The 24,910-nt window shown below is 38.2% G+C and overlaps 1 protein-coding gene across 2 annotated transcripts in view; it reads left to right on the plus strand.

Moving 5' to 3' along the window:
- The window catches only part of cntnap3 (contactin associated protein family member 3), a 163,375-nt gene extending 139,798 nt beyond the window's left edge, over positions 1-23,577 (plus strand). Inside the window, exons 18-24 of one of the 2 annotated variants that reach the window (XM_053516446.1) lie at positions 1,240-1,479; positions 2,595-2,819; positions 5,312-5,445; positions 7,511-7,598; positions 15,952-16,170; positions 18,094-18,159; positions 22,055-23,577. In XM_053516446.1, coding sequence (XP_053372421.1) covers positions 1,240-1,479; positions 2,595-2,819; positions 5,312-5,445; positions 7,511-7,598; positions 15,952-16,170; positions 18,094-18,159; positions 22,055-22,251 — 1,169 coding nt within the window. In that variant the 3' untranslated portion in view covers positions 22,252-23,577. The remainder of the gene's footprint in view (positions 1-1,239; positions 1,480-2,594; positions 2,820-5,311; positions 5,446-7,510; positions 7,599-15,951; positions 16,171-18,093; positions 18,160-22,054) is intronic. The other variant, XM_053516447.1, reaches the window with a different exon arrangement.
- Positions 23,578-24,910: the final 1,333 nt, after the last annotated feature.

The raw sequence follows: 24,910 nt of genomic DNA on the forward strand, positions 1-24,910 counted from the left end.
ATACAGTAGAACCAGTTCAAAGTTTGGATATACAAATGGGTTTATTTTCTAAATCTTACAACAATACTGTTTTTTTTTTTTTTTACTTTTAGCTTTTTTTTAAACTATAATTATTTTTTTATGGTACTTAAGTAACAACAACAGTTAGTTGACACGGAGGTCAACTGTTTTTAGATAGTTTTTGCAAGAACAGTATTGTCAAATGCATTTGCAAAACCCATCAAGCACCATAATGAAAGACCCTCCCAGAAAAGCAAGACCAAAACTTACCTCTGCTGATTCTCGTTAATTTATAGTTACCAGCCTCAGAAATCACCAATTAACAAACAGCACCTATGATTAGAGCCATTATGAAGGTTTTACAGGTGAAATCTCAATATCAGCTGTTTAAATGAGATTATTGTATATTTAGTTTCCCTTCAGCATTGTTTTACAGTGTAGAAAGAAATAAAAATCAGGAAACACCTGATAGTAACTTTTGACTGATAGTGTATACAGTATATTGAACCTTTTTGGCAACAATGCTGTTAGTATAACAAGATTTGCCATTGTACCTGTCCAAATGTTGCATTGTACATAGTGGTTCAACACTAACAAATTCCCCACAGCAGTTTGTCATTTCATTTTTCCCCAAATAGGTTTAACGTTTAGGGCTGATGGTTTTCCGTTTTTCATTCCACATTTTCTCCCTCATTTGATGAGACGTGATAATCAGCAGCTAACAGGAAATGCTTTGACTCGCAGACTGTTTTTCTCTGGTAAAAAAATTTACATTAAGATGGAAAAGAGTGGAACGAAGGCGGTGCCGATTGATTTAATTTGCATGTGAAGTGAACAGCTCACCATACGTAGTGCTGCAGCGGCGGCATTTTAAAATGAGTGTTTTTCCCTGCAGCAATTAACAGAAAAATACAAAGGACAGTGAGGTTGTGAATTGGAAGCTGGGAGAGTGACAGAAGGTTGAGCTTTGATGAGAAGAGAAAAGAGCACGCTGATCGTTTGTTTTGAATAGGCACGGATGCTGAGATTGAACTCGGAAAGACAGAAACGGAGCCTGTGACAAAAGACGGCTGCGCCTTTTTAGTGTTCCACCCACAACATTCTTTTCATCATCTTGTTATTTAAAATAGTTTCTTCCGCCCTTCTAAAGTGTTGTTGACAATGGAAGAACAACCAGGGGAGTGCTGGAGTTTCTCCATAATGTCATGCCCCAAACAATGTGTTTGTTGTATTCTTTAGGAGGAACTGCATCAAGGCAAAAGGGCTTCCTGGGCTGCATTCGGTCACTGAAGTTAAATGGAAAGACACTGGATCTGGAGGAGAGAGCAAAGATCACACCAGGCGTCCGTCCTGGATGCCCGGGCCACTGCAGCAGCTACGGGCACCTTTGTCAGAACCAGGGCCAGTGCCTAGACAAGCATAACGGCTTCATCTGCGACTGCGGGGCCTCTTCATACTCCGGTACCTTCTGTCACAAAGGTGAGGAAAGACCGGCAGATTTATCACACCATGGCTATTGGACTGGTCTTACTACTTTGTGATGATTGAAAGAACAGATGTGTTGGTTATCTCTGGCCAAAATCCATATTATTTTAAGTGAAAGTTACTAAGTGGGAAGTTTCTCACACACATCAGGAAAATAATGACCTGTTGAGGTGGGAAAATATTATAAACCCAGAATGTTTTTGACAGAAATTTAAAGCTTCTCCTGTGGAATCTAGAGAAATATTAGCATAATATTTAATATAACTATTTGATTCTCTAATCTAACTGCTAATGTGACATCTCTTCCAATAAGCACAAAGTATCCAGAAAAACACTTTCATCTAGCTAGATAGCCAGATAAGAGTCAGAAAAGTGCTGAGCTACATGTGACCTGAAAAAAGACATCTAAAAAGAAAAAAAAAGAAAATAAATAATAATAATAATAATAATAATCCTAAAATGTTTTTTGGCTCTTTGACTTTAACACTATATGTGTATTTGAACAGTCTTTTAGAACCCTGTATTAAACATAATGGAAAGAGACTATTTATATGCAGTATGCTAACACACAATGCCCTCGGGTGTTCACCAAGCCTTCGATGCAGTAGTATAAAACATGCTTTTTCATTAAGTTACAGTAGTTACTCACTCCAAAAAAGGCCATCATCATATCCTAATGTTAGCTCATTAACTAGAAATCTGGACGATATAAGACAATGCTACTGTAGTTAGCTTGTTATTTGCTTAAAGTATTGCTAACCGGCTTCTCTCATGTTAGCTAGCTTGCTCTTGTTCTCAGCTTTGGATTTCAATTACAGAATATACAGTGCTAGTCTAACCTTATATTAGCTGTTTTTAGCAAGCTGTTTTAGCTGTAATGTAATGTAAACTATCCTTAGCTAATAATGCTAGTTATATTTTGGATACAAAACTCTTATTTTTAACAGTTTCCTGAGCTGTAGCATGTACTGTAGCCAGTGCTATTTTTTATTTTTTTTTACTTTGCTTTTACTAATTTCTGAGCCATGTTAGCTTCCAATCTTTTTTTACTTGTTACTCCTTAGGCTTCCTTGATGCAACTAACTAACTTACCTTCTTTTATTTTCCAGAGGTTTCTGCGTTTTTCCGACCCGACACTTCAGTTACGTACACGTTTAAGGAGCCGTATGAGCTGAACAGAAACGGCAGCGCGATGTCCTCATCCATCTACTCCGACGTGACACTAAAAGGAGAGAACATATCACTGAGTTTTCGCACCAGCCAGGCGCCGGCCGTTCTCCTTTATGCCAGCTCTTACTACAGAGAATTCCTGGCTATTTTCCTCAACAGGAACGGTGTGAGATTTTGCTAATCTTCTCTTTCTTGTTTTTGTCCACACAGCTTAAGTTTATATGTTCGGATTAGGGTGGAATCTCTTAAGACTCAAAGGCTGATAGGTTCATTGTTCAAGATATTGATAGATAATTGATTTTTAGACCGCTAATCTAATAGCATCACCAGCTACCACTGCTATGTAATAGAAAAATATTAGAGGTTTTCCCAGGTCATTAATCACTAACATTAATCTACACTTGGAGCAGCCCTTAGCATGACTGCGCATACACCACATGTTTAGGGTTATACTGTACCATATTTAAAATATAATAAACTGCAGGTCTGCTATTCAAATGCCATAAAAGTTTTCCATGATCTGTTCACTAAAGCAACTCCGTTACTCTTTCAGAAAGATATTCCTCTTGACACTAAGTGTCAAACTATTAAATAACCACATCTTATTGGTCCTGTAAATGTATCCACCATAGAGTCCTAGGAGGAGACCAAGTGATCTAATGCAAGTCTTTCAATATCCTACATTCCTCAGAGGACTTTTGAGTCATTTTGATTCAAATTCTGAGTCATGGAAGAAGGAACACATTTTATTTCAAACACGTGAGGACACCCTGGGGAGACGGGACTGTTAATCATGTGCTAGTTACAGAGAAGCTGCTTTTGTGCACATCGTTAAAACCGTGACCTTTTGGGTTAGTTAGCTTCAGCACAAGATCATTAAGCATCCATTTAGCTTTTTCCAAGGTCCATAGGAAGCATTTCCCTCAACCTCTCAGGTCAGAATCAGATTTTCTTAAATTACTAGCACTTCCAGTGAAGAAATGCGAAGGAGTGGATTGGGGGCAGTGGTAATGCTATGTTGTTTATTTTGTTGTTTTATCCTGAGTGAAGGTGAAATTGGATTCATTGCTTGGGTGAAAAAAAAAATTAATGGAAAAGGCTTTACAGTTTTTCTCACAGTAATGAAAGCATCCAGGTTTTTCTTTCCATCAAATGCTGCTCCCTTTTTTTTGTTGATTGTGGCCAAAGAGCTTGGAGAGTTTTAGAAGAGCTTAGATGCCTGGACCTACTGTTTAGTGCATATATTAATTTTTGTTGCAAGTTAGGTGACTCTTCCACGCAGGATTACCATGTTTGTACAAGCAACACTGCGCAGTATAGCAACCCTCTTGTGTCTGAAATCAATGAAATATGAAATATGGCTGTCCAAGTGCAACTGCACTTTAGTGTTTTTATTGCTCGGACACATGCAAAAAGTTGCAGGTAACAAGCGATATGATTTGAATGAGACTGATAAGCGATATTTGAAACCTCCTACAAAAAAAAAAAATTAAGGGAGTCCCCAGCTGCATTGTTTTTTATAAAGTTGACTGTTTTCTTTTTTTTTTAAATCAATCAACAAATAGATAAACAAAACAGCTTTCTAAATGTTTATAAAGTAAGTAAAGCAAAACATAACTTAAAAAAAAAGTTTAAAACTTAAATAAGGTATGAGAAGAACTTGGACTAAAATTAGATTTTTAACTAATAATTGGCAACTAATAATGGCAATTCAGATGCACCAGATGGTGCTGCAGAAAGCACAGTTGCTCAGCACGCTCTCCAGTGAGACGCCGCTCATTAATTGATACCGATAATTGTAAAAAGGAATCCTAGTTGAGCAACATTAGTGTGATTGTTAAGGCTCTGGGTTACTGATCCGAAAATTGGGTATTCAAGCCAAGGGTGCATTTCTCTAGGTGTGTATCATCATACTGTAGTTAATCCTGTGCTCTGACCCTGGCTTCCTAACAAGCTGGTATTTGTGAGAAAAAACAAGTCACTGTTGTATTATGTTTTAAGTACATTTTAAAACTTTACTTGTTTTCCTCCTGCTTCCTCAACCTTTTGTAAACATGGCCTTACACCTTTTCTACCATTATATTCATTCTTCTTGGTCTTAGCACTCTCTAGTCTTGGTTTTGTGCTTTTATTAGTCCTGCTTTTGTTTATTAGTCTTCAATAATCTTTTGAGTCTGAGTGGATGGAATCAGTATTTGATCATGCAGTTGACAGTTTTACAGATATGACACTTATAAACATCTCTTCATGTTAGCCTACATGTAAAATGATGTGTGTTCTCTAGAGTATTGAGGCGTCCAACAAATAGAAGCGAGTTCACTCGTGACAGTATTCATTTTGACAATGTTCCCCCAAAGGGTCCCAGCTCTCCAGTTCTTCTCAAAGGAATGAATAATTTTTTTTTTTTGAATTATTTATTTATTAATATTGAATTAATTATTAGGATTTTATTATTTTTAGTGTGTGTTATTGACAGAGGATTAAACTCTTCTTAATGGACGTCTTCATAGCACCATAAATGTGATTCAGTGTTGTTGCCCATCAATGTTGCCATCCTGCTCTAATTAATTAGGTTATTGATTAAAGATTATTCATTGTGACTGTTTATTACATGGCAGCATCTCGCGTGTAACAGGGCATTCTGTGCTTTTTAAAGGTCAACTGGAGGTGAAGTACAAACTGCAAAATAACAGAGATGCTGAGGTCTTCAGATCAAGCGTGAAGAATCTGGCCAATGGACAGCTGCACCGAGTGTCTATCAGAAGAGTCCTGGAGAGCCTTAATATTCAGGTTAGTGGTATTGTAGTCCCGAATGGACTGAGCCCCCTCATCTAAAATCTAACCCAACTCTATTAAAAATTTAAAAAGGGTCAAATATTTAACCAGATAGAATCTTGTTGATGGATACTCAAGTTCGCTCAAGATTCAACCGATTATTAGGTGTGCTTTATGTATTTTTTTTTAAACCTGTGTTCATTTCAGAAAGCCAAAATGAATTAAAACTTCTGAAACGAATTCTTTGGGTTTTTTCTATTAAAAAGATTTTACAATACTTATGCCCTAAGAAAGGGACAAATTTCAACAATTAATTGTAAACCCAATATTGCCATGACGTCCATGTGCATGATGACTGACTCTGTGTAAACTTCATACTGCAACTACAGCTGGCGTGATTTGTTACATAAATTATTTTACTATGTATGGGTAGGTATAATACCCTGGTTAGGTATCTTGATCTTTGATACAAGTAACCCGGGTTCTTAACGTCATATAAACACCTTCAAATCATGATTTATAATAGACATGTATGATGATTAAAAATAATTAAAAACAGTTTAGACTAACACTTGCATACAAAATATTAGTTTATTTAACAGAACTGTTTTATTCTTAATTCCAGTTAGTCATATGGTGTTGATTAGTTATTCTATTAAGTTATATCTGATGTTTGTTTTGGCTGCAAGGAAAATTTTAGCTCTCGTTCTAACATATTATGGTTTCTATAGCAACATTATCATTCCTGCAAAGGTGGCAGAAGTACGTACACAAACTTGATACTGAAGTAAAAGTACAAGTATTTGCTTAAAAATGTACTCCACTACAAGTAGAAGTAATAGGTATGTACTTCAAAATGTACTTTAAGTACATAAGAACAAGTAATTTACAAAGTAACTGATTTTTAGGATATCTATTTGACAGAGTTACTGTCGGTTTTTTAACAAGTCTAGAAAAAAATTATTGCGACAAGATTTGACATGAACTAAATAACTCGTAGGAAGCATTATCAACATGTTTTCCTTAAATCAGTAGCTTAGCTAGCTGGTTAGCCGTAGCGACCACTGCTACCCTGTATAATGCAGGTAGCTTATACATGAACATGAGCATACTACAAGCACAGAGAATACTGTATAGTTAAAGAATGCACCAAAACATTATAATTAAGCTTGTTATAAAAAAAACTACATTGTTATTGGTGAGAAACACAAACCAAATGCATAAGAGTTTTGCTCAGCATGTTAGCTAGATCGCTTCTAATCATTCCTTAACAAGTGCATCCGTTTGAGATGATTGAAAAAGGAGCCAGATTAGAGCGCATAACAGAGACCAGGCAGGCAGGATGCGTTGCCCAGGTAACCATCAATCACTTTGCTGCGCTAACAGATATGTGCTTTTATAATAACCTGCCAGTCATTTCTGTAAACCTGCACTCCTGGACTATGATATGGTCCGAGTGTCAGTGTAACCGCCTACGTTTACGCCAAAAAATCACTTTTGTATGATGATTAGCTGAAATGTAGGGATTCAAATTACAGGGTGTTTTTTATCAAAAATGTAGGAGTAAAAAATATCGCATATGAAAAAAAACTCAAGTAGAGTACAGATACGTGAACAAATGAATAAATAAATAAAACTTTAGTTTATTCTACTGTGCCTCTGAAATATATTGTTGAATGAGAACTTGTACTTTTCTTTAGTTCATTCACTTCAACCCTTGAGTCAATACGCAATCTGCTGCGTCAAGCCGAAATACGCCTCGGACGAGTGTTACTCGGTAGATAACCTTCGCCAATTAGTCTAAGCCTTCATGATAATTGCGTTTCAAAGATGTGAGCTCATCTAGGCAATCTTTCTTTCCCGATTCGAGCACTTCCCAATTTGTCTTCCCCCGCGGAGCAATAAGAGGCCCTGCGCCACACAACGGCATGTTTAAACGGCTTTGAAGAGCAACTTTAATTAAAAAAAAAGCCTCGCCGTGGACGAATGATGCTCGTGAGCATTTGAAACATGAAAGCGCTAAAACCCTTTTGAGCATGACAGTCTTCTCTGTTTACTGAAGCTCCTTTGCATCTCCTAGATTGATCAGAACGCGAGGGAGGACTTCAACCTATCATCAGACGTTGACTTCAATGCCATCAAAGCCATCGTCATCGGAAAAGTGCCTGGTGAGTAAGACCATTAAAATGCAGCCAACGTCTGTCTGGGCGGCCTATTAGAGAGTGCTCTAAAAAAAAAAAATGTTAATATTGTTTGCTCTCATCCGTACATCGCTTTCAAGATTCTGTTCCCAGCCTGTGCTTTCGGACTTAGACTATAATGGGAAAAAAAAACACAGCTCAAAGAAATGCATGTGGAATGTTACTATAATTGATCATTATGGATTATTATATGCATTTCAGAGCAGGACTGGGAAGATGAAATGTCTGGGACATGTGACTGTGATTTCAATGGCTATGATGAGATGAATGTTCAGGAAGCCAGTGAGATAAAATAAAGATGTGGCTGTTGCTAGGTCTAGTGGGGAGAAAAAAATTATATATATTAATAAAAATTATATATAATAATATATATATATATATATATCACAGCAAAATATTTGATTCTCCAAGGACATTTTCATTACAGTAGTCTCAACCCATTGTTCCCCTCTTCTCTAATCAGTTACCTTCTAAATACTGATCTGATTTTTCAGATCCTGGGGGAGGCCAGTGGAGGTGCAATATTTAGCATAATCGCCTTTATGTTGGTTCCACGAGCACATTTCTTTGTAAGTCCATACAGCGAGAGTGGCAAAGTTTAAAGCAGAAAACATAAAAAAACATTTTCTGTCATTCTCAACAAAGCCAGGCATCGATCATTACCCTGTAATAAATACAGAATAAAAGATGAAACACGCAACCGGGGAGAAGAGTAAAAGCTGTAGGTTGAGTCTGACATTCACAAAGCAAGAGTGTTGAGATTTCCATGAGCATAAAAAACACTGGTCAGATCACTTGTTTTTACACCACAAATGCGCAAAAACATGTCAAGATCTTCCTGTGAAAAAAAAAAAAAAGGTAAAAAACACAAGACTGGAAACCTCCTAAAACTGGAATCGAAGTCTTGTAGATTTCTCTGTTGTATATTATTCAGTCCGTGACCCAGAAATCGATCGAAGTCCGCCATCATTAAGGACATAATTTTTAAAACGAACTTGGAGGAATTGAGGAAGGAGAAGAGGGCAGGCTTTTACATTATGTCAGGGACATACAGGCGCTCGCTAGGCAGGAGCCTTTTAAAGTTTTTATGCAACCGCAATGTAGATATCTGTACATACAGTGTAAATTTATTCAATGTTAAAGTAATAAGAATAATGCAGAAAAAATATCCTCGAATTAGAACATGCCTTGTTTTCAGCGATGTAATAAACAGGGGGAGTTTTTTTTTTTTTTTTATGTGTTAAAATGTGAACAGTTACAGTTGTGCGTGCTGTTGTGTACATGTTTGTTTAAGGTTAATTTACACATCATGTAATTAATGAAATGATCTGTTATGAATACTGTTCTGAGTTCACAAAACACCACTTTATTAGCACAGCAATAGAATCTTTAGGAGGGTGGAGCTACAATAAGAAGTGACAAAGGTACATGAGAAAAGAAAATATCGCAATTATTTTAGGCGTTACTGTTTAAAGCATATTTATTTAAAGCATTTATTACAGCATTAATGCACAGATAAACACCAAAAATACACCTACGAAGAGTCCCTAACAATTAGCATTTATATGCTATTATTTCTAACATGGGCGGCAGGGTGGCTTAGTGCTTAGCACCGTTGCCTTGCTCCAGGTTCCGGGTTCGATTCCTGTCTTAGGTCTGTGTGCATGACGTTTATATGTTCTCCCCGTGTTTGTGGGCTTCCTTTGGTTACTCCAGTATCTTCTCACAGTCCAAAGACATGCAGATTAGGCTAACTGGAGTTCCCAAATTGCCCGCAAATTGCTGTGTGAATAAGTGTAAGAGTGTGTGAGTGTGTGTCCTGCGATGGATTGGCACCCTGTCCAGTGTGTACACCTGTACGATGTATCTTTATTGCTGCACAATGACAAAATATACATGTCAAAACAGTTGGCGGGAGATAATTACTTTCTTAAATGTTGACATGAAAACTAACCCCCTCAACCGTAGCTATAATTTTCTACTTTATTAAAAACTGTCTGATTAAATTCTTAAGTGTGCCCCCTACTGGAATCCTCTGGTACCACATGTAGCATAAAGGCAAGTACGGTATGTGATCAAATATGCTCACGACACATGGTTTAACAGCATGTAAATGTCTGCCCCAAAATAAGTCACATGATTTCCCACATAAATCCAGTGTAGTCTTTTTCATGTAGGATTATGTAAATATCTTCTGGGATAATGCTTTATATGGCCTGTCTCAATAATACAATTTATAATACATTTATTATTATTATTATTATTATTATTATTATTATTATTAGACAATGTTTTATGGTTGTTATATTTTTTTATTTGTGTTAATTAAATTATTTGAATGTATTTCAATTTCGATCTTTGTTTCCCTTATCAGAAAATTAACGGCAGTAGATTTTATATAAGAGAGGGAGTTGGAGAGACAGATATACTGTATAGAGGCATACACATATGAGAAAATTTTATATATAAGAGCACAAGAGAGACAGAAAGCAAGAGAAAAGTTAATAGGGAGACAGACCAAGAAAAAGCAAGTGGGACAAAGAGAGCCAGGGTGAGAGACAGTCCAAAAAGATAGTGAGAAGGACGAAAAAAAAAAAAAAACACTGACAAAGAGGCAAAGTCAGACAATGAAACATGGCGTCTGAGATCTTTCAATAACTTTAAACCGACTAGTTCATGACCACTAAATACATTAAGTACGATAGAGATGCTCATCTTTCTATTGGTTTACAATGTACTTACAATTCGTCAGGAGGAGATTGGAAATCTCGTGCTAGAGGAACAATCTCCTTCTAAACGTCAGCAAGACAAAGGAGTTGATAGTGGACTTAAGTACAAAGCAGGAGAGGAGAAAAATACCAGACCCCCGTCATCAACAAGAGCCCAGTGGAGTGAGTGGGCAGCTTTAGATACCTCAGTGTCCACATCACGCAGGACCTGACATGGTCCTGTCACATCAACACTGTGGTGAAAAATGCCCGGCAGCATCTCTTTTACCTCAGAAGCTTGAGAGACTTCAGACTGCCCTCCAGGGTGCTCAGGAATTTCTACTCCTGACTATTCTGGAGACCATTCTGACGGAAACATCATGTCCTGGTTTGAAAAAACAGCACCATACAGGACTGACAAACTCTACAAAGGGTGGTGCGATCAGCTGAGTGCATTATCTGCATCGAGCTCTCGGACCTGCACTCAATCTACAGCAAGCGGTGCTGGACCACGACCAGGAAGATCATGAAGGACCTCAGCCACCCCAGCAATCGACTCTTTTCTCTGCTGAGGTCAGGAAAGCGATTCTGCTCCCTTAAGACCAACACAGAGAGACTGAGGAGGAGCTTCGGCGATACGGTCTATTAATCAGTACATCACACAGTACTAATCCATTTTGCATATCCACACATATGGTTCTTCCACTCACTCTGGACATTTCGGACATTCATCGCCACTAGTGGCCACTGCACACTTGCACATTCGTGGACATTAGTTACTTACGCTAACATAAGTCACTTTAAATATGTCATTTTTAGGCATATTTGCACACCCCCTGGACATTCTGTTTCCCTGATGCACATAGACACTTTAAATATGTGAATTATGACACTTTCCGGCATATTTGCACACCCCCTGTGACATTTCTATTTATATTCAACTTCATTCCCAAACAAAAAATCCCTGAACAGTTATTTTAATCATTTTTAGTTAAATTCACCTTCTATTTTTCTTTTTCATATTCATTTTCTATTAATAGTCTTTTATTTTAAGGGCAGTCGTCCAAGCATTTTACTGCATGTATGCCTGTGTATGTGACAAATAAAATTTAAATCTGATACAGTATATATATATATATATATATATATATATATATATATATATATATATATATATGCGTTCATGCACACATACAGTTCATTTTATGTAGTTTGTAAATATTGTTTTTATCTTTGTTTGGTTGTGATGCACCTTTTTCGTTAACTTTATTTAGTTTTGTATAATACACGTTTGCTTTATCTACTTGTTTGTGTTTGTCCTTTTTGCTCACCAGCCTTTTAACGCAACACTGACACAAAGATAAAAGACCTCTCGATTTTTGAAGCCACAGTTAATATAAAATTAGCTGGTCGTTACACGGTAAAACCGACGCCATCTTTTCTATGTACTGAGGGGTCTCTAGAGCCGTCGTTCAGTTAAGGTAATGGACGTTTCGTTTTTCAACACACTGTAGCGGTAGACCAATCATAAATCACCGCGCCATCTGACCAATCACAGCAGTGAGGGCTCACGGAAAGGCGGGGTTTAGACAGACTGAATCTTCAAACTGCTTCTTATGAGTCGTTTACGAATTATTTAAAAATGGGGTAAAATTAAATCTATTTTTGAAGAAAATGTAAGTGTTTTTTGACCTTGCATACATGTAAACGTCTCAAGGTTACTTTGCTGTAACCCTGTTCTCTAAAAAAGGGAACGAGATGCTGTGCGAAAGCGCTATGGAAAACGTTTCGCCATGACCGGTTGTGAAGCACGTGTGTGTCAAACACGCCAAACTTATTGGCATATATATATATAACCTCGGGCAGGTGACATTATTCGATTAGGTGCACCTGGAGGTTATAAATAGGCATGAATCGGAAACATCCCCAGGTCAATTTCATCTGAAGGAAGTCCAGTCATGCATGCAGTGCGGCATTGAAGCGCAGCATCTCCGCTTTTTCAGGAAACAGGGTTACAGCAAAGTAACCCGAGATGTTCCCTTTCAAAAGCTAAAGTGTGTTTAGCGCCTCATAGGCTAGGGCATTAGCATCTCTCACCCGACTCTCACCCAGTGGCGGCTGCCCTTTGGCCGCAGCCCCATGAGATATGAAACCTGCTCTGATTTACGCCACTGGCTAGTGCGGTGGTGTGCTGTAAATTTTGAAGAGCATGATCTAGACACAGTGAATGAAGTCCTACTACTCCGGAGCTGTAACTACGGAAGACAGTGGCTTCGAAAACAACTGTGGAAGATAGTTGGGCGAGGATGCAGAATAGCTCTAGCTAAGGGAGCTTTCTAAGGGGTGCTTTCCACAAACCCCATCATTCAGAACGTAGGCTGAAATAGCGACTGCATACGTTCCAAGTGTACTAGGGCACAACCCCCGGATAGTTTTTCCTGCAGAAACTTCCAGCACTAAAACAGTTTGGCAGTGGACTGGGTCTACATGTTTTATGTACTGGAATGTAAATGACCCTAAGGGACAGAATTGTCCTGTCCTTAAAGCAGAACCTAGTGCGCTAGTTTCCCTAACAGCGCAAATTTAGTCTGCCCGGGCGATATTTACAAGACTACCATGATGTTGTCCATCCGTGCTAGGATGTGCTAGCCTTCTGATTGCTGGAGGGAGTATTTCAGGGCCAGAAATAAAGTCATCAATTCGAGTCGTTGATATGCCACACGAGAAGATGACCTCTCCAGATCCCTTGGGCTGGACGGCCATCTAAGGCTGCACTCCGGCCCATAAGGGAAAACCATTTGCCGTTAGCAACTTGCGATCGAAGCACGGACATAGAGTGGGACCCAGAGTCAAGGATGAGGGTCTGAACCACATAGAGAGGGTACGAAGCTCTCAGGCGCGTAACCCTTATTTTCTCTGGGGATTGGCCCTTGGATGAAATCTGCCAGCATTTAGAAAACACGGTAGGTGTGTTAGGTGTCCGGCCTCCTGAACATGGGGGGAAGGACAGAACACCTAACATTTCCCTTCCCGAAACACCAATGGTGGCGGAGATTGAACTACGGCCTCCTGCCAGTGCTCAGCTCTCAGTAGGTCAGTCTGGTATGCCTGCAAAGCCCTTGTGTGCAGGACAGCAAATCTCCTTCAAATCTCCTTCAACCAACAAAGATGTTAGTCTACACGCTTGGTGGGGAGTAGGGATTTTTCCCAGAAGGATGAGCTCCCAGGAGAGAGATAGCCCGCAAGCGTTTCTTTGATCTGGGACATTAAAAACAAAAAAACGAAACCGCGAACCCGTGCGCGAGGGACTTTAATAGGGAGAAATCGCAATACTTACCTGTTTCCTCAAGCCCGGGATAGCATGCTCTTCCCCCAAACACTGAAAACAGAAAGTGAGGAGATCGCCCTCAGTGAGATATTCTTCTACATGGAGGGACGGACTCGTGTCTAACTCTGCCATCTTTCTGGTGAGTAATAAGACACTTCCTATTTTTGCTTTCTTTTTAAAAAAGTGCTTGCACACACGCACACTCACAAAGCGGATCCTGAAGACGAAAAGATCCGAGGATGTATCCGGTTTATGCCTATTTATAACCTCCAGGTTCACCTAATCGAATGATGTCACCTGACCGAGGTTATATATGGCAAAAATATTGCCGTGTTTGACACATACATGCTTCACAACCAGTCACGAAGAAACGTTTCCCATAGCGCTTTCTTGCAGCTTTGAGTGTAGCTTTTAAAAGGGAACCTGTTTTAAGAGACTCATTAAGCAATATTAGCAACCTTTAAAATGCCATAATAGGATCTCTTTAATCCATCGAGTTTAATATGATGTTGGTCCACCCTTTGTAGCTATAACAGCTTCAACTCTTTTGGAAAGTCATTCCACAAGGTTTAGGAGTGTTTATGGAAATGTTTGGCCATTCTTCCACAAGTGCATTTGTGCGGCTCGCAGTCTCTTCTCTAATTCATCCCCAAGGTTTCTTATAGAGTTAAGGTCAGGACTCAAGGCCAGTCAAGTTTTTACACACCAAACTTATTCATCCATGTCATTATGGTCCCTGCTTTGTGCACTAGTGCACTGGTGCAGTCATGTTGTAAGAGGAAGGGGCCATCCCCAAACTGCTCCCACAAAGTTGGAAGCATGAAATTGTCCAAAATGTCTTAATATACTAAAGCATTAGGAGTTCCTTTCACTGGAAATAACTCCTAAAAAAACACCCACATCATAATCCCCCCTCTACCTGTCTGGCGTGCTTTACACCACAGCATTTGATGCTTTGCACTGCACTTGGTGCAAGGCTCTGATGCAGCTGCTTAGCCATGGAAACCCACTCCATGAAGCTCTTTACGCACTTTTCTTGAGTGATACTGAAGGCACCATGGAGCTCAATGATGACTATTGTATTTATTTCCATTTTATTACAGTGGTAAGACCTTCAGTCAACATTTGCATGCACGTTTACACACTACAGGCATATTGGAAACGCCAATTACCTTAATCTCAATGTCTTTGAAAATGACTGAAATTATATATTTTCTATGCTTGAATGATTCAAACAGTAGGTCAATGTGTGGCTTAACAAAAAAACAGTCCCTCAGGAAGCCGATTGCTCAAGACTACATCAAAAAATACAAGAAAGTCTGTCTCTTTGAATGCAAAATATTAAAGAAATTCAAGAATTTCGCACATTACTGTATAATAAATGTGTTCCTATTAGAGAAGGTTTATAGGACTCACTCTGGACAACTCAGACATCGAATCTTTGTCTACAGTAGTACCTGGACCTGCTGCAGCAGTACTGTCAGACCTTGGCTCTGACAAATAGCATCAAAAAGAAAGTATTGCTTATAATAGATTTAGATGTCAACTAAAAAAATTAGTGTATACTTTAGGGACAGAAGATATTAAAAAATCAATCCAATATTCCACTTAGAGCTTAGTTAGTGTGTTTTAGGTAAAACCTATGTGAAAATATGTACCAGTAAAGCTTGCTTAATTGAATTGAATTGAAATTGGTACGCTGGCATGGTGGCATAGTGGTTAGCACTGTGGCCTCGCACCTCCAGGGTCAATGGTATGATTCTTACCTTGTGTCTGCGTGCAATGGAGTTTGCATGGTCCCCCCTGTGCTTGATGGGTTTCCCCCTTGGTATCTTCCGAAGACATATAAAAAGGCTGATTGGCATTTCCAAATGGACCATTGTGTGAGTTTGTGCTTATGTCCTGTGATAGACTGGCACTATGTCAAAGTTGCCCCCTGTCTCTTGCCCCAAGTGCCCTCAGAGTGGCCGTGAGTGAGAATGAGAGAGAGAATTGAATTGAATTGAACAAAGAAAGATATACTGTGGGAGACTGACTAGGTGAAACATAGAGAAAGACAGATAAATATAGTGTGTGTGTGTGAGAGAGAGAGAGAGAGAGAGAGAGAGAGACCAGGACAGTGCAAGAGAATTGCTGAGGAACCGATGTTAAGATAGGGGAAGAAACAGATGGATTCTTCTCATAACTCTTTGCCAAATAATGACTATAGAATGAACTCAATGACATTTATGTATGTGTGTGTGTTTGTGTGTGTGTGGGTGTTTATGCATATATATATCAACAGACTATGACGAGCTGGATGCAGAGATAACTCGTCTGGCGTCTCAGGGCTTTACAGGCTGTCTGTCAGTGGTCCAGTTTAACTCCATCTCTCCTCTAAAAGCGGCGCTGCTTCATCCACACGCCAGTCCTGTTACTGTCACAGGGACACTGACCGAGTCCAACTGCGGCTCATCTTCGTCATCGAGTCCCTACGCAGCCGAGACCACCCACTCGCTGTCAGGTACAACATGCCACATCACCTCCATCTGAGTGTCAAAGAAAGTTCCCTCAGACTCCATCCCCCTGCAGCTTCTTATAGCTCAGGGCTCAACTGTTCTGTCCTGGATATGAAGTTTACTGTAGATGATTTATATTGTAAAAGGCATGACATTTCAAAAAAGAAAAGAAGTACACAACCTCAGCAGCAAACTTTATTCTTAAAAACCACATTTCTGCACAGATTAATACACAAGGCACAATGAATTCCCCACATTCCCAGTTTGCAAAGTTGTTCATAATTTAAATTCGCTTGACGTCACATGTTGCCTTTTAACTGACTTTACTGTATTAGTTACAATTTTAGGTTTTACTTATAAATCACCTACAGTACAACCCTGTGACCGCTGCATAGTCATGCTGAACTGCCAAGAACCGTCTAAGAACAGGTCACAATTTGCTCCCTCTTCTGTATGAAAAGATTTTCTTGGGGCAGTGGTAGATCAGTGGCCTAAAGCTATGGGTTACTGATCAGAAGGTCAGCAGTTCAAGCCCTAGCTCCACCATGCTGCCACCATTGTGCCCTTGAGCAAGCTTAACCTTAACCCTCTCTGCTCCAGGGGCACCATATCATGGGTGACCCTGCATTCTGACCCCTGATTTCTAATAGGCAGGGACATGTGAAGCAGAGAATTTTATTTTGCAGTTTAAGTTCAAGTAGGCTTTATTGTCACTTCAACCATGTACAGTTAGTACACAGTGAAACGAAACAACGTTATGAATATGTAACAAATGAAGACATCTTTTTACCCACACTTCAGTAGTTACAGCTCAAGGCTGACCAAGACAAGAAACCTGAGATGTTTTTTCATTCTATGACCCATTGTAAAGACACATTAACCACCTTCAAACCACTACAATACGTTTTGAGAACTGTTACAGATTTTTTTCTAACTATGTAATTTCTCTTTAACATTAACTTTAAGAGACCAAATGTTATATTCCTCCTTTTTCTATTCACATGCCTTGTTTCCCAAGTGCCTTTAAACCTATCTAGATATTCTCTCCGAACAACAGTTGTTTGCTTTTGTGACGAGGTCACAGTTAAGTTTGCTTTACGTGCTGATAAATCTTCCATGCAGACCATGTTGCATTTCTTGCTACTGTAGCATACCTGCAGTTCTGAAAGAATTTTTCTTTTTGATCATTCAGCTTTGATTTCCAAAGTTGACATATCTTGTTGACACTTCAGACAGTGGAAACTGTGAGCAGGTAGTGCTTTGGGATTGTTTTGTAGCCGCCGTCTTTGGCGGCCTCAAGTTCAACTTAATTTTGCTGTGTGTTAAATAAGGTTTAAATAAGTCACTTATGTAAGTTAGTTACAGTACATAAAAAAGTCCTAACAAATACTGAGCATTTACACCTGCAAAGAGGTCCAAATTTATACAATTGTTTAGTGTGTTTTTTCATACTGTATATACAAAAATTTTTTTATTTGAGTGCTAAAATTATTCAATTTAAAAACAGTTTGTTACAGTTAATGTTAGAAAACCTTAAGAATTGGGCCAATAGAAATTGATTTGCATAAAGGTATGTTTTACAGTAAGAATCACTTTCACAAAAAAAATAAATAAATCTAAGTACAGTCCCTTAATTTTTAAAAGACATGGCATGGCAGAGTGTTGTTTTTTTTTTTTACCCATAACACTTTAAATGAACAAAAAAGACTTTTCCTGTATCTTTGTGAAAGCCGCATGCTGATAATTAAATTAAAGCTCAAATGTGGCCCAACAGTTATTAATCTGCATGTGAGAGTTTTTAATTTGCATTTTCTTTCTTCTCCCAGTTTCCACTTTCGCGCTTTACTGCCTCTCTGCACCGTGGCCTTGTGAATGCCGAGTGTGATGCTCTGTGTGTCTCTTCTTTCTCTTCTTTCCCTCTGCTGTAGATCATGTGGGCACTGTAGGAGAGCCCGTAGTCAATGCAATCAGCGGCGACTCGGCTTTGATTGGAGGTAACAGCAGTCCTAGCGCACTTTCCTCGTGTTAAGTTGATGAAGAAACCTTCACAGAAACTGATTGTTTGCTTTTTTCTTCCTTTACTGCCTTTAACACGTCTGCACTTCTGCTGTACTTTTCCAAGAAGCGCTGCTAACGCTGCCCTCCTGCATTAGTATCGACTCGAGCCTGAAAACTTTTTTTTTAACCCTTTTATATAATGGTATCTAGACCAGGTTCAACACGATTTATGCCACAGGACTTTTGAATCCTCAAATTGGGTCAGTCAGAAGGTGATTGGATTTCTCTAACAATTTCTGGAAGGAGTCTCCAGAGTCAGAGGAGTTACTGTTACTGATACAGAGCTGATTATTTTCCAATAACGTATTTTATTCTATGGAACCCTAGAGTGGTCAAAGAGAATAAGTAAATAAATATATAAATAAATAAGTACATGTCAAGGCCATGTTTTACTACATCCTGTGCTTAAATTTCAATTGTGTGTGCACAACATGGGGTTTAATGATATTCCCTTTATACTCCAGATATTTGCGAATGACAACCTTTAGACAGTCAGTCAGTTGCTGTTTCATACAGTGGTACCTCGGCATACAAATTCCCCCCTTTAAAAATTTTCGCCTTAAGAACTGAATATGAAACATTTTCAGCACGTATATGAGTGACCGAACCATGGCGGACCAAATGCCAGCTTACGCCTACAGTACAGTACGTTGCATGTACGTCCGCCTTGTGCCTAAGCTGTGTGTATGTACTTGTTTGCAAACTTGTTTGCATCAGTGAAAAGCCAAGAAAAGCAAGTTTACATAATCTTTGTTGGTATATTTGCATTTTGTGAAAAAAGGAAAGGATACTTACTTTGAGGTTTGTTTTTAAAGCATTCGGTGGCAAAAAGTTTCTAAATTAAGGTTAAGTAAGGTTAATGTGTATTGATTTCATATTTTACTTCTTTAACATGTCTTTCCTAACTGTTTTAAATGTTTTTATATGTAAAAATATGATTATAGTGTTGTAATTCGGAATTTTGGTAACGGATTGTCTGCGTTTATTTTATTTCCTATGGGAAAATGCGTTTCGCAATACAAAACTTCGCCTTAAGAACTCGCCTCTGGAATGGATTAAATTCGTACATACTGTAAAGGTACCACTGTAGAATCAACAATCAATCTTTCCACCACTACTTTTTTGTAAAATTAGGAAAATAATCCAGCTGTTGTGTTGCACAGAAACTTTCAGACATTTTTTTACATGTTAAAGTAAGAGCTTTACTCCTAAGACCCTTTCATTCAGCTGGTTTACGGCAGGACTACTGCACTGTTCTTGTGCCTCAGCATTGTGTATGAAAGATGTGGAATTGGATGGGTCGATGTTGACTCGGGAGCAAAGGTCATGACTGGACGAGAGCTGTATGGAAATAAGAATCCCTACACTGTGGAATAGGGGTCTGACTTTTTGAGATGTTTGGTGTGTGTCAGACGGTTTAGGGCATTTTCACATTTGTGACTAGGGATCGTTTCCAAGAACACTTGACCCCAAAGTCCGGGTCATTTTGATCAATGAGAACACAGATGGGAGTCTGAGACTGAGTCTCCTGGAAAAGGTGTTCTTGAGAACAATACAGCATAGTCAGGCATGGATCAAATCAGACACGGCCAATCATACCTGAGAACGGAAGTAGATCGCTGTTTAAACGTGCCAGCTTGGGGGGGCGTCGGGAAGGCAAATGTTCCTGGGCATGGTACAAATCAATTATGCCTAATGTGAAAGCGCCCTTAATCAACAGTTAGCAGGTAACATACCGATATCTTATATAGATTAGAGCAGACATACACACTGCACTTAATCAGTGCTGAAGCTGTAGTGCATCAAGACCAATGAACTGAAAAATCACCTGAGATTGAGACTGATCATCAGGGCAAAGCTTTCATTTTGGGATTTCATTAAAATACTGCAAAAGAAAGCATTGGACTAACTGATCATTAAAAGACATAAGATGTAAAAAATATATATTTTTTAATTGTGCTGAGTGTAACTGTGCACAGCCAGCACCTTGACACTTAGTTCATCTGCATTTGTAGTTTTGAGAACAATAGTATGCACAGTTTTTCCAGTGCATGCGTTCGCTTCACACTAGACATGGATGCTGTTGTGGTAAACAATACACCAGGACTGATAGTGAAAAACTGTGCAGAACTCAAAAGCAATCCTCTAGAGTGACTTATTATAGAACGTGTGGGTTCTGTGTAGGTACAAAAGATGAGGGAAAGTGCAATATACAGTACTGTATAAGGAGGTCTTATTACAGTATCGCCCTAATAGTGTGATTTCTGTGTGAACTGGACTTAGTAAGTGGTTATACTGGAAACTCATTCCAAAAATGAAAGTTGATATCGCCATCACCAAGTGGACAATTGCTAATTAGGTCTGTTTATTGGGTGTGTCCAAGTTCCTGTGTAAGTGCCTGTGCATTGTTACCTTACTAAACCGCCTTCATTAATAAATTAAATATTATAATCATTAGTGAATCACTGTGGTGTAAGTGAAATAAGAGGATAGCAGAGCTCAGCTTCTGCAATGTGCCGCATCACACCACATCTGTTGATCTGAGACCTGTAGTGTGTCAATTTGTATTTAATCAACACCTTCTGATCAATCAGAACTAAGAATTCTACAGCGGTGTTGGGTAAGAACAAATAGCACACACACAAAAAATACTAAATTCATTTCTATTTATAAGAAAGAACGGTCTTAAAGGGGTAGTTCAGTTTTCCTGCTCTGCACACCGACTATGAAGTTTGTCACCTGGAACGCGACTACAAAATAAAGTAACTGGGGCCAAATTCCACAACTCTTGTTTTGTGCAAAAATGCATTCCAAAGTTCAGACTCTGATAAAGCATCTGCAGTCACACTGATGATTGGTACCTTTCAAAGTTATGGTGTATTTTATTCAAATTTAACTACTTTCCTAGCCTGGAAATAGTGTATTTTTAGTTTAGGTAAGCCATATGGGTATTTTGAAAGATCCTAATCCTAACAAACTTCACAGTCTGTGTGCAAAGCAGGAAAGATGTGTGATGATCAAGCCCTATTGTGATTTAAGACAGACTTGAAAATAATACAAGCTTCCCCTTTAAGGACACCAAGACTAATTTAGCATTTAAAGAAATGATTTGTTGGTTTTAGGAACTTTCCGCACCATCATCGAATTTCCTCTCCTCAACCTGAGTAATGTGGCATTAAATTAAGCTGAGATGTATTTTTGGCCCAGCGATTGCGGAGTCTCTTTTCCCCGGCATAATTACATACACGCTGCTTAACAGAATGCAGTATAAGATATGCTCAGGAAATAACACCTTATGACAGGAAGTACAGCTGGTCCTTTGAGAAGCACTGATAAACCAAAATACGCATGAAGTGTAGGTTTTAAATTAATGGATCAAATGAGTCACAATGGTTTGAGTAATCGAATTAGTCAACCCAATTCGGGCCTAACTAGAACAAGACCTTATATTAGGATTAATATGGAGTTCATAAAGATCTCATTATTGGCTTTAAATGTGCTTTTAGATTTAGACACAATTCATCAGATAAATCACATAAAATCTACTCGCACTTTTTCTAAATGCAAAAGTCATGACACGTTCCTGGTGGAATTATTAAAGATATCACAGCGAGGCGTTTTTAAAGAGCCCATTGAGCGGAGATGTACAGTATAATACCACAGTAGGGTTTATGGTTTTAATAAAACCTTGCAAAATCGCTCGAGTAGCAAGAGAGTAGATAGTAGATGTGATGTAGGCCTATTCTTTGTTGTGATGTAACATCACTCTTTGGCATCGCCTTGTGTGTTGCACTCATTATTATTATTATTATTTTATTTTATTTTTTCCAGGTGTCATCGCAGTCGTGATCTTTGTGATCCTCGCCTGCCTGGCTGTCATGGCGCGATACTTCTACAGACAGAAGGAGACGTTTCAGACCCAGGCTCCGAAGGGAGGGAAATCGGAGGACGGTCCTGAAACAGCATTTAACACTGACCCCAGCGCTCAGAGCGTAATGAGCGAAAGCCAAAAAGAGTACTTCATATGAAAAAGCCTTTCCTTTTTAAGATCGTGAAACTTATGGCCAAATCCAGGATAGCAGAGGACAGAAATGCCTCGCTGAGATTTGACTGATTGAGCGGTTTTGGCGAATGCGCTGAAAAAATGTGGTGCGTCGTGCAGAAGAAAAACCTGAAAGCGGTTAAATCAAGACATGAATAAGAACTCTGTTAAAAAAATATATTCTTCTTTTTTTTTTGTACATAGGGTGAAAAGTTACAAAATTTGCCACAAATAACAGTGTTTCTAAGATGTGTACAGAATGATCTTCATCAACTGTAAATATTCTTTTCAAATGTACAAGTGGAAAAGAAATATCTTTGTAACTGTTACCTTTGCCTTTTATTCAGGATTTATTGCCCCATTATGCACTTACACTGGAACTAAAAAAAAAAACTACAAAACACTGATTATTTCACACAGTGAGATCCCAACGATTGAGACTTGTGCGTCATTAAAAACGATTCAAAATGTTTGATTACAAACATTATTACGAAAGTGGGAGCATTTTTTTTATTTCTGAATTATATTATTGCTTAAATAGTTAAATTTAGAAATGCATTATTGCATTGACCTAGACATAATTCCAAAATCTATATTAAAATTTAAGTTTGTTTCCAGGTTAAAAAAAAAATCTTAAATTTAAGTACTAAGTTTCAGGTTTTGATCTCACTGTGTACCTTATTGGTAAAAAAAAAAAAAAAAAAAATTACAGTGTATCGGATGCAGTATGGAAAATATAAATTTATTTGTGTAGCATATATAATACAGTATATTTGCACACACTCACACACACACACACACACACACACACACTAATGAACACAGCAGTGAGTCAACCTATTTTTTTTTCCTTAAAAAATTTTAAATCTTTCAAAATCAAAAAGAAACCGTAGCGTGTGATGTGCTCTTGCGTGATTGTCTGGTTCTCAGGTTATGAGTGTTTTTGCTCTTTGTGAACAGAAGGCCTTGTTTCTTTTGGCCGCTCTTAATCTCCTTTAGACTGAAACCTCTAAGAAAGCATTCTGGCGGTTCCCTGTTGATTTTTGTGGATTTCCTGTACAAAAATAAATTGTGATTTGCACCTAAATGCCAATGAGAACCAACTGCACTGAGTGTGGATCACTGCACACTTAAACACTGTAACTATAACTAAATTTTTGGAACAGTACAGCGACCAAAAACTGTTTATGTGTCTCCATTTAACAGAAACAAATACAACATACTTTGCTGTATTTGCAGTTCCTGGATCAAAATAAAATTATGATTGCTTCTTAATATTGTCAAATATTGTATACTGTACTATGAACTACCCACATACAAACTTTTTCAGATATCAGCTTGAAAAAAAAACGTTAAATCTAGAGCCAAAGGTTTTTTAAGAACCCCTCAGTAACGACTATGCTTAAAAAGTTCCTATAGTTCATAGCATGATTTTCAAAATAAGAGAAATCCTTTTAGAGAAAAAATATAGAAGTTTTATTTATCTTATCTTTCTTTAAGGGAATGTTTTCATACGGTATATGAAAGAGTTCCATGAGGAAACTATTCAGGAAGCAAAGGCTCACACTTAACTATCTAAAGAACCCTTCAGGAATTACTCTTGTTGTAAAATAGCAAGTTCTAAAAGTTCACTTTTTCACATTATGTTGGTTTGTTTTTTTAAATTATGAGGGGCGTCCAAGTGGAACAGGACCTGTGATAATATTTCTCGAGAATGAAACCGTAAAAAAAGGCAATCATCCGTGAATGAAGATCCTGCCCGAGGGGCCCCAGACCCCACTGCAGTCATTTCCGTGAACATTCGGCTACGACTGATAGCCGAATACATTTTGTCTGATCCTGAATACATTTTAAGGCCACTTAAACTTGTCTCTCAACAACAAAACATTTTCCTTAACATCTCTTAACCGTTTAAAAACTTCTTTCTAAGAAGGTAGGCTCCAAAAATAATTAATTCATAAAAAAATTTTTATTTATTTATTTGTTTCTTTTTTTTTTAAACACCAAGAAAAGCTTTGAAAAGAACCCCTTTATAGGGAAAAAAAACACTTAAAAAAAAAACATGAACTATGAAAAACGCTTTAAAAACCATTTACACTTTTTTTTTAGTTTAGAAGATTAATTCGAAAAGGGTAAATCTAGCCAAAAAAAAAAAATAGTCTGTACAGTAGTGTTCTTTACAACAGAGGGTTTCTTCAGTATTAGACAGAATTCTGAGTAGAAATCAACTGGAATACAATTCATGAACCAGTGGTTCTGTAAAACAAGGACATACAATCAAATGTTAAGTAATTCTTTGCTTCTTAAACCATCCAAACCATAAGTGTTGGGGGACATTACTTTTTTTAAATTAACTAATAACATTACAAAATTACTGTCATTAAAAAGTAATTAGTTACATTACAGTGTTACTTTATGAAAAGAGTAACTACTTTTCCATTGCAGAAAATGAAAACCCCTTTGTGATTCCTCATGCATGTTGCTTTAATCAAGACCTTCATAATTATTCTACCATTATCACTCAGCGAAGTTTGGCTCATAATCTGTTAACTACTAATACCCCTACTATCTCACCTGCGCGGTGGCCGTGAGAGCGGTTCATCATGATTTACCGCGAGTTTTGCCGCTGTGATTAGGTTTCAATC

This window comes from Clarias gariepinus, chromosome 17 (genome assembly GCF_024256425.1).
Source record: "Clarias gariepinus isolate MV-2021 ecotype Netherlands chromosome 17, CGAR_prim_01v2, whole genome shotgun sequence".
NCBI classification, from domain to species: domain Eukaryota; kingdom Metazoa; phylum Chordata; class Actinopteri; order Siluriformes; family Clariidae; genus Clarias; species Clarias gariepinus.